The 16,009-nt window shown below is 35.9% G+C and overlaps 1 protein-coding gene across 3 annotated transcripts in view; it reads right to left on the reverse strand.

Annotated features, from left to right (window-relative positions):
• LOC121384562 (ras-specific guanine nucleotide-releasing factor RalGPS2-like) overlaps positions 1–16,009 on the reverse strand; it is a 111,603-nt gene that overhangs the window by 26,517 nt on the left and 69,077 nt on the right. For all 3 annotated transcript variants that reach the window (XM_041515017.1, XM_041515016.1, XM_041515019.1), the window contains 3 exons: positions 5,621–5,704; positions 1,437–1,526; positions 849–941 (listed from right to left, as the gene is read on the reverse strand). In XM_041515017.1, the coding sequence (XP_041370951.1) occupies positions 849–941; positions 1,437–1,526; positions 5,621–5,704 (267 nt within the window). The remainder of the gene's footprint in view (positions 1–848; positions 942–1,436; positions 1,527–5,620; positions 5,705–16,009) is intronic.

Raw genomic sequence — 16,009 nt, forward strand, 5'->3', positions numbered from 1 at the left:
GGGCCAATGCATTATTTTCCGAGCACCCCCCCCCCCCCCCCCCCCACTTCTGACACCTGCGTTTAAGAATTACCATCAAAATGAACAAGTAAAAACTTATAGAAATACTATAAATATTAAAAGAGAACCCCCTAACACCCCCACCCCCTCCAAAAAAAAAAGAACCCCACAAAACACTATGTAATAAATAGAATAATAAACTATATAAACAAATTTGAAATAACAAAATGATACATCTTTACAAGCCAAGTGTCCTATTCCGTACTGATTTCATATAGGTAAACCTGGCACACATATCTGGCTTTTCTGATGTCGGAAGTAACATCCCCTACTATTGGCTACTGATTTGAAAAATTGATTATGTCCCTTGGAGAATGACACTGCTGGCCAATAACAACATAGTTAACATTTCACAAGAAAGCAGTTTAATAGTTTTTTCTAACTCAGTCAGATTAATATATAATTGTGAAAACAATAAATTCCAAATAGTATTTTTACTTTGAAAGTCTGGAAGTCCTATAGAAGGGATATACAAAGTAACTTCATTCCAGCTTTGCAGTACTCTTTTTGTCAACATACAATGGCAAATACATAGACATGGCCACTGTTCTTAGCTGTAGCAACCAAACCGTAACAAGCAACTTGATTTGTCGAACCAAGTATTACTGCATCCAATGAAATTGAAGGACTTCTGGCTATGTGTACCAAGGGTATTTATGGAGTAACATAACGGAATAGCACAAATGGCTTGTGAAGATGTCATTCTGCAGAATTCAGTCATATATTAACCAAACACCGTACGACATCAGCCGAGGAGGTGTACAGGGAATCAAAACATGTCTACTTACCGTCCATGTTTTTGTTAGTCTGAATATTGCTGCACTTTGAAGTGCTGAGACAATGGCCATGACCGCGTGTAAGTTGTTGAGGTCAAGCAGTTTCTGAAAGTTCAAGCATAGATTTACCAGTTGAGTCCACAGTTAAGGCAATGCCACACGATACGAGTGCATCATAAGAGAATGGGCAACTGAAGATATCGTAATGTTGTCTTGTCACATTCGACTATTCATGTAGCTATTATTGTACAAGGCACTTGTATTGTGTGACATCCCCTTTAGGTAATACAATAAACAAAAACAGGATAATGCTCATATAAAAATGGAAGATTATGTACAACAATAATAATATTATCCAGTCTGATGGGATTAGGAAAATTAGTGCAATTTAATCAAAGATTTTAAAACATCTCTTTGCAAACTCATAAGATTTGAAACAGGCTTATTATCTAATGTTTATTTTATGTGTAACAACATAAAAATATTCTTGCTGAAGATGAGAGAGAGAGAGAGAGAGAGAGAGAGAGAGAGAGAGAGAGAGAGAGAGAGAGAGAGAGAGAGAGAGAGAGAGAGAGAGAGAGAGAGAGAGAGATATCTTACCTTTGCTATTCTAATAAAATGGGACATTACTTCAGGTCTTGTTTTCAGGGTTTGACAATTCAAAATCTCTTTTTGAACCCAAAAGTTCACCTGAAACATAAATGTGTTTTTTAAAACAAAAAAGTATTGCGAGTAAAGGTGCCAGGTTTTTAAAATTATACATACATGACATATACACAACACAAATTGGTTTAAAAGATAAAATTTGATTTACGAATTAAAGATAAAAAAACAAAACAAAAACAGCTCCCCCCAAAAAAGGGGTTGGGGGGGGGGGAAGACAATATATATTTTTTTTATCCACATGGTTCAACATAACTGAGTTAATAATAATCATACGAAGCACATGTGTAATAACAAGTGTAATGAAGTAATTTAGGGAAGCGAAGTCATGACATGACATTGCTTCTCCAGTCCTAGACCAGACCTTGCATGTGGAATATGACGTCATTTCGTCGTCTTCCTTCTAGTTGTGGTTGAAACAGTTTGAGACGGCCCTTGGGCCTTGTTATTCATAAAAAAAAAATTACATAATAATATGAATAATAACAAAATTATTACACTCGCATGTGTGTTGTACTGATTTTACGAAATTCCTGTCAGGATTTATGTATTACCCTCGCTCTCGCTCGGGCAATACAAAAATCCCGACGTCCATTTTGTAAAATCAGTACGACACACAAGCTTGGATAATAATCTCTATGTAAATCAGTATTTCATAACATTCATTTGCCAGTCATTCAGTATTCTGTAACAGTATTTTATGAGTCTTGTTTTAGAATAATTGTATGCCAATGATTTAAGGCTCCCCAACCTTAACATTACTATAAGACTCGCTGGGGCAATCAATCTAAACCAATCTAATAAATCTAAGTGTTCTATACGGGGCAGGACGTAGCCCAGTGGTAAAGCGCTCACTTGATGCGCGGTCGGTCTGAGGTCGATCCCCGTAGGTGGGCCCATTGGGCTATTTCTCATTCCAGCCAGAGAACCACGACTGGTATATCAAAGGCCATGGTATGTGCTATCCTGTCTGTGGGATAGTACATATAAAAGATCCCTTGCTACTAATGGAAAAAGGTAGCAGGTTTCTTCTCTTAAGACTACATGTAAAAATTACCAAATGTTTGACATCCAATAGCTGATGATTAATAAATCAATGTGCTCTAGTGGTGTCGGTAAACAAAACAAATGTTAACTATAGTGATGTCTTTAAACAAAACAAACAAGTCATTAATTTGATCATTGGTACCAATCCTAATACTACACTGTAGGTACAGTGATGTTTGGTGGGATACACCAATGTCTAATGACACTTAATAAGCAAGCATCAGTGCCAACTCCAGGAGGAACTGCCCAGACCAAGCGGTGCCAGGAACAAATAAGCACAACTCTAGTTCACACCCAACACTCCGATATGTTTACACATTTAGCTCAGTACTTCAAATGAGATCCTTTCATGTTCATTTCAAGTACTCCCACTGCAATATTACATGCATGGATTCAGTACAGATATTATATACAACATGTTAGTGCTACATGTAGCTTATGATATATTTGGTTCCTTGTATTACTATTTATATACACAGAGATAAAAACTTTGGCTTTGAAGTTTTTTTGTTTTTTAAATATAAAATTGAGTGCCACTTAGCATGATATACATGTATATGATTCAGAGGAATTTCCATATGGTATGGTTTTTGGATAATGGTAATTTATAAAATAATCATTAAATTTTTTTTTTTAAATCCCCCCCCCCCCCCCCCCCCCCCCCCCAAATCTCACCCAACTTCTTTGTTTACAATAAACTAGTTAACAACAAAATGTTTTGGCACTCGCCAAATTCACCAATAATGAATTTCAAAAACAACTGGTGAATTTTATTTTAATTTGGCGAATTAATTTCATGTAATAATTGATATTTTATCAGAAAATAACTGTGTTTCTGAAAATTTTAAAGTTTAGTAGATAATTTGGTGAAATTTTCTGCTGACCCAGGGCTAGCCCTGGATCACAAGGCTCTACAACAGGTTTAAAACATAAATTATACACTTACTCTTAAACATATCCATAAAAACCACTTTTCAAACATAATTAAGCTTGGTTTGGAGTAGGATCTAGCTCAGTTTGTACAGCATTCACCCGAGGTGCTTGCATCATATGATCGAACAACCTCAGTGTACCCATTCTCTGACTGGAGTTTTCCTCCCGCCCCAACCAGTGCCCCAGTGATATAGCAAAGTCCATGGTATGTGCTGTCCTGTCTATGGGGGACTGTCCTGTCTATGGGGGACTGTCCTGTCTATGGGGAAAATGTAGTTGGCTTTCTCTAAGACTTCATGTCAAAAATTACCAAATAAAATGTTTGACCATCTAGTAGCTGATGATTAATAAATCAAGGTGCTCTAGTGGTGTCGTTAAACAAAAACAAACTAACTTTGCTTTATACAATAAAGAAGATTTATATTATGAGAAAGGTGTCAATTTAAGCAGGTTTAACTTTACATCATATTAAAGAGTAGACCATCATACCGGTATGTAGATAATATGTATTTAGTTGCAGTTGGGTGTAATTTTAGTTCTTACAAAGAAAACTAGAGTAGACCCATGTAAGTGAAGTATAATCTTTATGGAAATTTATGCACATGTTATTCAAAGCAACTTCAGCTGTAGGCTACAGTCCAGGCTCTGTATTTATAATGTACTTATGATACTTATCTACATACATTAAGTACATAGATAAGTATGCAGATAAGTATCATATGTTTTAGTTCCTTTATGAACACACATAGCTGGGCTCAATGTTCCCCAGAACAAGTAGTTATGAGAGTTCATGTAGGACAATTAAATTGTTCTAACAACCTCTTAAACCATACATGTTACCTGAAAATTACAATTTATTGACACCATAATAATTTATCCATGATTTGTTTTCCCCCTCTGCATAACAAAGAAAACTTTAAAAAAACTTTAACAGACATTTCAGTGGGACTAGCACATTTCATACAGACCAGTTAAAAATAGACTGAGACTTGTCGTATAGGACAAGTTGATGTTAAAAGTTAAAGCAGACCCCTACAATTATTACTGTAATTAAAAACACTCCAAATGTATTCATCAGTAATCAAGTCTGCTGTAACCAGCCACCTAATTAAGTATTAAAATGGCTTCTTAAAGCAGTTAGCTCCCCAATACAAGTCACCTTATATTAAATTAGGTGATCTGGATAAATAATATAAGGTGATCTCTTAAGACAGGTGGTTTTATAATAGAGGTACCTACTTAAACAGTTTTGGCCAACATAAACTAATGGTTGAACATCAAAGAAAATAGGTAAGTACGTTAACGACCATCCTGGTATCAGGTAACATCCATTTGTAAATATTTAATGGTGAAAGTGTTTGTCACTTCTGTAAGGAAAATATACAGTTCTCGAATCTTCATCTTTCTACACACAAAAACAACTTATTTTCGTTTTGGACAGATATCAACAATTGTAACCATAGCCATACTCTGCTAAGCATGCAAATCACAGTACGCCGATACTGGGTTAATTAAAGAAAAAAAAGAAAGGAATGTTTTCTAATGATAATAACACACCTGTACATCGTTTAATCAGCAGCTAAGGTGTTAACGTTTGGTGTAAGTAACAGGTGTTAACGTTTGGTGTAAGTAACGAGGAATGAAACTTGCAAGCCTGGTTTTTTTAATATGCCCTTTCTTACAGACGAAAAAGCACATATGATGTCAGGGATTGTAACTAAGATTTTTCACCACAGTTCGATGTATGATGGGATTGGGACAATTAGTGCGAATAAATCATACATGAGATATGTTTTCAGACCACTGAATGATGCAGTACACTGCTGAATTAATTTATTACAACAAGACATAACTAAATATATACTACAAATGTGTACTACAAATTCCACCCAAAATATATATATATATATATTAGGAATTTGTAGTACAGAAATTAGAAATTTTCGGTGCCACTGTCTTTTGGGAACGGGCCTATGTTCTGACCAACAGAATGCCTGGATAAATACCTGGATGCCATGATAGCCTTTGATATATCAACTGTGCTTGAGGCACTGGGTGAAAAGGAAAATAATTCAATCGGTACATACTAGCAATATAAAAATTAAAAAAACATTACACATTAAGAATTTATGAACACTTACATGGTTGAATCGTCTTGTAAAGGCTACAACATTAGGTGCTTTTATCAATTTCTCTTTGGTTGTCCATGCACACGACGTCAGTTCCTAAAATAAAATAAATTAAATGTCCATTATCATAGTTGTGATACATAACTACAAACTGATTCCACACATCATATTTGCATAATTAATTTGAGTCATAATTATAATGTTCTTCCACAAAGTATTTATAAATAAACAGTTGTTTCACCAAAAAGCTTTGGCTAAAACAGAATTTGTGATGGTTTTCAACACACCTAACCTCTGACCATCGGTTTTCCTTTGTCAAGCGATTGCAGAGAATTATGAGTGGAAATTGTTTGCACAGCATTTACAGGTATGTGTATCTGTATACCTGACTATACACATAACCTGTAACTCTCTATTCTCATGGCTAGTTTAATTCAGATGTTTTGTACACTTGTGGAGAGTTTGTTGGAATGATGATTGCAAGGAGTTTATCATCTGAATCATTCAGTCAGGAACCAAACACAACTAGTACATTTTGGTTCAATGAAGCATATGACAAATAAACACTGTATGTACATGTATATGCACCTACGCACAAACACACAATGTCAACAACTAACAACCATTTGCTTAATTCCTGAATCTACAGAATTATTAACAAAAATATCTGAAAATAAAATACAAAAGAAAAAACCCAACCTAACAAAACATATTACTAAAACCAATTCCAAAGAAATGTTTTGAAGGTCGATAGCAAATGTGTTGTCCATTTAATAATCAGGAAATTAAAAGACATCAAATCTAATTAAGATATGGAACACTGTTATGTACATTCAAGACTACCTTTTATTCTCGAAAACACTTCAGTGATCAGAGACATGCCCATGCTTTTAATGCACAGGTAGAACAGAAAGACATATTTCCTGCTGATGGTGTTGATCTGTACTGTAGGACAATGGTCATACAGAAAAGAAGACCTTGGACACCAATATTAGAACTTCCTGGTCAGAAAAGACAAGGAGACAGCGGAAGATACCACACATGGACAAATGAATGGATTCACTTGCATTTAATGGAAGAGAAGAATTCAGTTTGATTATGTCTGGAGTAGACACATGACTGAGGTATTGTAGAACTGGAACTGTGGAGGTGGACACTGGACAGCAAAGTAAGCAAAATGTTTTATATTTGTTTAAACTTTAAAGTGAATTAAAAAAACACAACTAAATACTACTGTACCATTACCAACACTAACATTATAAACATTAATCCATATTGTAATGATTGTGGAAATGCTTATTTTCAGTTTAGGTGTTTTGTTACCTTATAATGAGACTTCAAATCTATACTGCTTCTCTTTACAGTCAGCATCTGCAAGTGATGTTCCCCATCGTGGTTTTTAAAATTAGTTCTCAATGTGTTTATCTATGATAACGATTACTTTTCCCATTCTGTATACATGAAGATGCTACTTGTTTTTTCCCCCATGCAATATTTGATCTGTAATGTTAATAGTTTATGCTGCTTTTATAATTAAATTTTTTCTTAATTGTATATGCATATAAAAAAAAAACTGCATGTGCATGAGGTTTCTGATCTCACAGGAAGGAAGGAAATGTTTTATTTAACAACACACTCAACACATTTATGGTTATACCGCGTCAGACATATGGTTAAGGACCACACCGATATTGACAGAGGAAACCCGCTGTCGCCATTTCATGGGCTACTCTTTTTCGATTAGTAGCAAGGGATCTTTTATATGCACCATCCCACAGACAGGATATTACATACCACAGCTTTTGTTATACCAGTTGAGGAGCACTGGCTGGAATGAGAAATAGACCTATGGGCCCACCGATGGGGATCGATCCTAGAACGACCGTGCATCAAGCGAACGCTTTACCACTGGGCTATGTCCCGCCCCCTGATCCCACAGAGCAATATCCAACATCTGCCGATTGACTTAGACATCAAACTGGTTGCTCAATAAAAAGTGACTACATCCCATTCCTCTTTATTGTGTTTCAGTGAAAAACCTTTGTCCCCTTATTTTCTTTGATTCCAATGTTCCATTATCTATTTTAGAATAACACACACTTGACATTCTTGTGAAATGGAGATTCCAATATGGCTGCTGTTCACAATCATAGCAGGTAATAATCTTCTGAAAATGTTAATAATAATCAGTTTATTCCATTTGCATATTATATCATTCTACTTTTTTTTCTTCATTTTTTTTTATCTCAAGTAATATTTGCAATTTTGGAAACAGAACTAGTACACAGGACAATGTGATAATGTCTGTCATTCTATTCACAAATTGTATGATATCCAAGCTTTTATATGTGTGGCTAAACACTATTTATTATTAGTTAGTTGTTTACTGAGGATATATTATCCACTATCCCGTCATTTGGTTAAAACAAAAAATTCTTGTCTGTCTTGACATACCAGGGAACATTTTGTTTAGTATCGCATTGTGATTCACTACACAAGTTTCAGAGATCGCTACCCAATTTTAAAACATTAAACACTAGTTGCTAATCCATTTTCAGTTGACTAGAAATATCGCTAATCAAGATTTTGAAAACAAAATGTTCCCTGCATACAGAAAAATTCACATGATTTTGAAGGTAACCAAATTTTAAGTGTTCTTTCACACAACAGCAACTATAATCTTATTTGTACTAAGTCCACTCAAAGAGTATAATAATGTTTTAACTTTTAAATGCACCTGCAAACCAGCAATCATAGCACTGAAACCTATCTGTAGTAAGCAATTTGGCAAAACAAGTTCAAATTTATTTTAGAGTATGTCACACAAGAACTTTTTCAGTGCACTGTGATGAACATCCATAGGTGCAACTACAAACCAAGTTTCAGTGACCTAGGACCTAGAGTTTGCGAGAAACTGATCTAAACACGAAACTTTAATTTTAAATATTAATGGAACATTTGATGCAGTCAAAAAAAGAATACCGTGTAGGGTGTATACTACCAAATCAAATCCCATAGACAACAATAGTAACATATGTGGCTAAAACTCCTACCTGCAACGTATCAATCGACATAGATGCCACGGATATAAATACTACCACCCCTCACACTTAAAGTGAATCACAAAAAAGTGGGTGTCAAGCTGCTCGTTTCTGAGATAACGGATAGCGTCTATGACTACCCTAGTTCCGCACAAAATTTGAGTACTATTTTTTACAGGTACCCCATACATGTTCCAAGCACAAGGCTACTTGACACAGTGGTACTAGATGAAATAAAATTGCATACTTTTTTAGCCCAGATGAAACTAATTTTTTTTACAACCAACACACTCACATTTATAACCAATCATAGGACTTGCGGTGTTCACTTCTCTATCAAAAGTTGGGTGCACCTCGAACTTTGACCCAGCCGGAAGTTATTTGGTTTAGTACTACCTGTACCTTTTTACCTTATAATTTATGGCAAGATAATGAATGTATGTTAATTAACATGCACATGCCTGCACTCATTCATTCACTCACACTCACTCACTCACTCACTCACACTCACACATACACAATCACAAACCAACCAAGTAACAAACTTAACTAACAAATGATGTCTTACATAATTTCAGATCTAAGGTATGGATATTCCAAAAGTGCTAACCCAATACTGTACTGGCCTCTAGGTGACGTAAGTGCTACGTGTAAAGCCACAGGCAACGCAGACCTCAACTACCCCAACGACACCATATACGTGGCCTCTGGACATCCTAACATGGGCTACCGGGCACTCAGTCTGGACGGTTCATCTCGCTACATCAGTCTCGTGCTCCCAAAGGGCCCCGTATTTCAGACATTTGCTTTCATTTTCTACGTCTACCCAGAGTCGGACACTGGCACCTTGCTGCACTTCAAATCGGACAGTCCAGAAAGTGGCAAAGTTAGCCAGGTTTTGCTCAGAGTGGTAAGCAGCGTCGTCTACATAGAATTCTGGGAAGGAGCCAACAAACTGTTCTTCAACACGTCTGCTCATTCTCTGGTAATGAATCAGTGGACCTACGTTGCTGTCAGGAGACTCTTCAACAAGGGAAAGATAGAAATGTTCACCGACACAGGGCAGTCAACTGAAGCTTCCAAAAACGATGGTCACAAGAACAAACTGGTTCTGGGGAATCCTGGGAGAATCACGTTGGGAATGAGGCAGCCAACAGGTGACTTCCTGAAGGGCCGGTTCACATGTCTGGCAGTGTTTATTACCGATGTTTTCAAAGATGATATGTTTGAGCCATTTGTCTGTAACAATCTAGGACACTGGGCTTGTGGGAGTAAGTACTAACACAATACTACATTGTATTAAACAAAAGCAGGTAGAAAAGAAACACAGAGGCCAGGTTACTACATTATACAAAGAATAATATTCACTGTTTGAATTATTCCATATATATGACAAGCATCTCAAACTGTAATATTGACCATCACCTACTTTTGTCCCAATTCATACCTAAATATTTACAGATATTACTACATGTAAATACTGTGTCTATTAGCTTAACTTTAATTTTTTTAAAATGCACTGTAAAGTACAATTATGGTTATTAAATAGTAACTAAACATTTAAGATTTAAACATTTTCTTTTATCTATTAACTGAATAATTTGCAATTCTACCTTCTTTTTCACTATTGGTTCTCTTCCAACAGGTGTTACTGTTATTGAAGAGGGTGTCAAAACAGTTGTGGCAAGAAAGGTATGGCCGTTGACCAACTATTCCCATGGTTATGATCTTACCAAAACAGCACCTCTCTATCCACTATATCCAGAATGTTCTAGATACAGTCCTGGATACACTGGTATTCAAGGACAAGCCATGTTGTTTGATGGCTACTGGCAATCTTTTGAAAAACTTCAACTCGATGTTGAATTAATCGTACAGAGTTTCACACTTACCTTCTTTATCAATCCTTCATATTATTCCAGAGGCACAATATTAAATTACATCTATTCAGAGAATTCTAGCATTCAATGGGAGATACAGCTTAGGACGAGCGATCGAGACTTGGAGTTGGAGATTTGGATCTTGTCAGTTCTGTGCGACAGAGTCTATGTCACAGACGCCCTGGTACCAAACAACTGGCAATATGTAGCCATAGAGAAGAAAGAGGCCACATTCAGCTTGTTCATTAACAATGACACCTTCCAGGGACTTGGGGTGTGTGCTGCACCGACAGGGCTCTCTGGAGCCGGGGATCTGTTTGTGGGAAACAATGCAGCAAATGATGACAGCTTCAGGGGAAGCTTGCTGTGTCTGATTCTCTTTGATGGAGAACTGTCCGATGGCCACAAGTCTGTTGCTGACTCATGCAACTCCACTTTCATTCCAGCAGGTGAGTACATGGGATAGTCATTAAGATCAACAGGCATGCTGAGAGAACTGCTAAGTAATACATGTTCTCTACTGGACCCAACAATTTTTCGTATCTCCTAAAGTCAAGGGCCATAACTCTGAAAAGTGGGTAAATCACAGTGAAACTTCAATTTGATCTGTAAAGCTATATGCAAATGATAAAGCTATATAAAAAAATTTGTCTTGAAATCTCCAGGCATTGCAAAAATCCAGTAAAACAAATTTTCACATCTCCTAAGTCCAAGGGCCATAACTCCATGAAAGTGAAACTTAATCTGTAACAATATGTGATAAACCTATCCAAAAAATGTCAGCTCAATATCTAAAGGTCTTCTGGAAAAAAAAAAGAGTCCAGAAAACATATGTGGGACAGACAGACGGATGGAGATGAAACCTATAGTCCCCTCCGGTTGGACCAGTAGGGGAATAATAACAGTCATGGACTATATAATACCAGTATTCTATGTTAAATGTTTTTTACCCCCCAAAATATGGTGCTTTATATTTAAGAGGGCTATAACACTAAAAAGTTGGTGTTTTGATATCTGTCTGTGTATTTTATTTTTGAAACTGGATTACATATGTAGGACCAAAATATTACAGTGACTTTGACTTCTCACTATGGCTAATAACTAATTTTCCTGGACTTACAATGAAAGAAGCTCCATTTCGCTGGGTAGAATATGGCCTAGTAGACAAGACAAGAATTTTATCTCTAATTCGTTAAGACTGTGCACACCACTTTGAGAATACAATTGCAGTTGCCTTTATTATTGTTTAAAAAAGGAAACATAACTTATTGACTTTGATTGTAATTTGCTAAGAAAATGTTTTTCACAATATTTTTGTTGGTATGAATTTAAAATTTAATAATAGTTTTTATTAAATTTGTCCAATGAGTTTTAGCATTGTTCCTGATAAATTACATGCCACTTCATCAGTTTCCTTTTGATGCAAACAGACTTTATGTGTGTCTACCTAACTGCTCATTTCAGACCTCGACGTAATGACTTGCACCACTAAAGCAGCACTACGAGACAGCTATTATAAAATGAGCAGTAGGAATGCATCACCCCATCCGTTATCTGAAAGTCCTGTGAAGACATCACTATCATCATCCCTGAGTCGTTGTGGTAAATCATGTACAGGAGAGACATACTGCCGTTCATTTTCTCTATCTCATGACAAGACTTGCAAGCTGTTTGATTTTGTAGCCAAATCCAATGAAATGTTGTCAGATACTGGCACTAATTATTATCTTCTGCAATCCAGTGGGACAGGGTAATATCACAGCACATCAGGTATAAATATACTTTATATAAATGATGTATCATTAAAAATATATAGCAGCAAAACAGTCATTATTCTCTTAAATCTTGGCCGTAATATTTTCCTTCTTTTAATTTTTTTTATTTCCATGCTTATACCCCAAGAGCGTCATCAGGAGGGGGTTCACGGGGTTTGTACGAAGCCCCTCCTTTTGAGCCAGCATGATTTAAAAAAAATAAAAATGGCAAAAATAAAAAATCACTTTTGCTCATATCTCACATATCTTTAAATTGCCTTCCAAAATACACTATAATACAGCATTTGGCTGCTAGAAATACAATGTTCGGGGGGGGGGGGGGGGGAGAGAGAGAGAGAGAGAGAGAGAGAGAGAGAGAGAGAGAGACATGCCCCCGGACAACCCTAGCAGGCACAATTATTTTTGAACGCCCTCTTCTGAAAAGCTGGCACCACTCCTATACCCAATTAAGCTTCCAACACACTGTCCTGTGCACACACCTCAGTTAGTTGGACTGTCTGTCCAGGGGCCCATTTCACAAAACATTGTAAGTTTACATCTCCAACTAGCAGTTACATCAGGCATACATTTACATTTTACGCAGAAAATTACATCATTACAGAAGATGGAGCATTTTAAGGACAAAAGAAAATGAAATATGTGTACTTCAAACTATATTTCTTGAACTATAATAAGAAGAATTGTGGTTTAGTCGTAGATTTACGTTTACATGCAAAACTAGGTTTACGATGTTTTGTGAAACTGGGCCCAGGACTGTGTGTTAGTGGTTAGTGAGAGAGCAGTTGGTGTAGTGGTATTACACCTACCCAATGAGTCATTTAACCTGAGTGGAAGCCGGCACCGGCAGGTGAACCCAGTACCTACCAGCCATAATTAACTTAAGTCTGATAGCTTAACGACTACACCACTGAGGCATCATATATGTATTTATAATGTTTTGATGTATGATTTACTATTAAAATATGTTCTTAAGATTACTGTTTTCGTTGATGTGGTGTGAGGTTTTCTGGTGTGCATCTATGAAAATGACAAAATAAAACTGAGAAAAATAAATTAAATATTAATAATTGAATAAAGAAACACAAATTTCAAGATTGTGTTAATTCTTAAACAAAAATAAATTCTTATAAAATGTTCCATTTGTCTAGTAACGCACAATACACAAGTAATGTACTTTCATAACTACAGTTTTAAAATCATTCTGTATCATAAATAAAAATCTAAAATCAATGTTTTCTAAATGTGTATTTTATCATGTGCAGTAATCGAGACATGGGATACTGTGTAGATATGAAACCACACTCAGAATGTGCACACATGAATAATAAACACGACCTTTCTGCAGGCAAAAAAAACCCACAGCAATCAAAACCCACAGAATTTTCTCACTGTAAAACATAAATAACTTTAAAGAGTTATTTTCATTGTAAATCAACCACCATATCGCTCAATGCAGAAATGTCCTTGTTTATGGTCTACACAACAGGATAACAATCTAGCAGGATTGGGTGGTTTAAACACACACACAATTTAGTGATGCAATCTTCTGCAGGTGCACAATAAGAAAGCATTTTGTTCCAATCTGTTCAAACACAGACTGGTATTACATTCTGACAACACCCATTCTGTGTGAAGAAGATGGCAGCCAACATGTTTTACTGTGCAGCATAAACTGCTGCACACATATAAAACAGACATCAACAGAGAGCAGCCCAGCAGCACTTGGGTAGATTCTACAGATGAGATACTGAATACATCAATCATCTGTTCCCACATTGAAGGAAATGTTTTATTTAATGTCGTACTCAGCACATTTTATTTATGGTTATATGGCATCGGACATATGGTTACGGACCACACAGGTATTGAGAGAGGAAACCTGCTGTCGCCACTTCATGGGCTACTCTTTTCGATTAGCAGCAAGGGATCTTTTATATGCACCATCTCACAGACAGGATAGTACACACCACAGCCTTTGTTACACCAGTTGTGGAGCACTGGCTGGAGGGAAAAATGGGTCCACCGATGGGGATCGATCTCAGACCTACTGCTCATCAAGCGAATGCTTTACCACTGGGCTACGTCCTGTCCCTCTATTCATTTAACTACACCACTAGAGCACATTGATTTATTAACCATCGGCTAACTGGGTGTTAAATATTTGGTAATTTTAACATAATAGTGTTAGAGAGGAAACCTGCTACATTTTGCCATTAGTAGCAAGGGATCTTTTATATGCCCCATCCCACAGTCAGGATAACACATACCACAGTCATGGTGCACTGGCCAAACAAGAATTGAGGTGCAGGCAGTCAGGAAAGTAAAGGAGTTCTTGTTTACAAGCATCCCTGCAGTTTTATGACTAGCTATTCAATAGGTTTGAACACTACATGTACATGCAGAACAGTTAGACATGTTATGTAAATATCGGATGGAGTGAAAAGATAAATCAATCCAATCTTGCGTTGGTCTCAAATTCAAGAGCAATTAGTGTACATTTATAGCAGACAAGGTGAAATGTGAAAGCAATAAATCAACAGAATTGAGAAAACTTTTTTTTTTTTTTTTTAAAGAAACTCCATTTTAAAACAAAGTAAAAATGATTTTTACTTTAGATTAGGATCAGATTCATGTACTGCTGTGATAGTTAAAAAGCTCGATCACTTACTCATACCAGTAGTATATACAACCATACATGTAATACAAAGGTGAATATTACATTCGATAAAACAAATCTGGAAAACTTGGCAGGGTCTTGAAAAGTAAGTGGTTAGTATGAATTTAAAAAAAAAAAAGGAAAAAAAAGAATGAAGAGGAAAAAGAAAAAGAACTGGGCCCGTATTTATCAAGGAACTTAAGTCATAAAAAAAACTTAAGTCAGCTAAAAATACTTACGTTTTTACGATTTTGACTTAAGTTCCATAAACAAACTTAAGTCATATTTATCAACCTACTTAGACTTAAGTTTGGTCTGTTTTTGACTTAACATTTTAGCCACCTGCCTAGCAGACTTAAGATTTTCCTAACTGACTTAAGTCAGAAAAACGAAAATGATGCTGAAAAAATATCAAGTATTTTTGACATTATATTTTTGGAAAAGTGAGTATACAACTTAAATTTCACGGTAAAATGTGACAAACTGTTGAAATAGCGTAGCGGTGACGGTCATATTTTCAATATTGTTTTACCAAAATAAATTGGGGTAAAGTTTACATAATAAAACTTACTACTTACAGTTAAACAGTTTAAAATACTAATACCACAAACTTACCCATTTAACTCATACAAAATCCCAGTCAAATCCATATAACTTTCATCCGTTCGAGTGTAACAAAAACGGCACGCACGCCTTATTGAAGTTATGACAACGTATAACTCGCGACACGACAACTGGGCATACATTTCTATAGTCCGTCCCAGCCTCCATGAACAATGAATTTTGTAAATAATTTCAGTTTGATTTGACGTAAGAAAAAAAGTAAAAGTGTTTTGGAAATAACAAACAACAAAAATCTATTTCCATGTGCAATTAAATAATTTGTTTAGAAATAAATAACTTGTAGTACAAATGCCAAAGTAAGAAAATGGTGCTTCCCGTGGGATGGACTATAGCTAAACTACATTCCATGTAACTATATTATGACTAAAACTTAAACTGTTTTAAAACTAACAAAAAGCAGACATTTTATATTTAATTTCGGTGTA

This window comes from Gigantopelta aegis, chromosome 10 (genome assembly GCF_016097555.1).
Source record: "Gigantopelta aegis isolate Gae_Host chromosome 10, Gae_host_genome, whole genome shotgun sequence".
Classification (NCBI taxonomy): domain Eukaryota; kingdom Metazoa; phylum Mollusca; class Gastropoda; order Neomphalida; family Peltospiridae; genus Gigantopelta; species Gigantopelta aegis.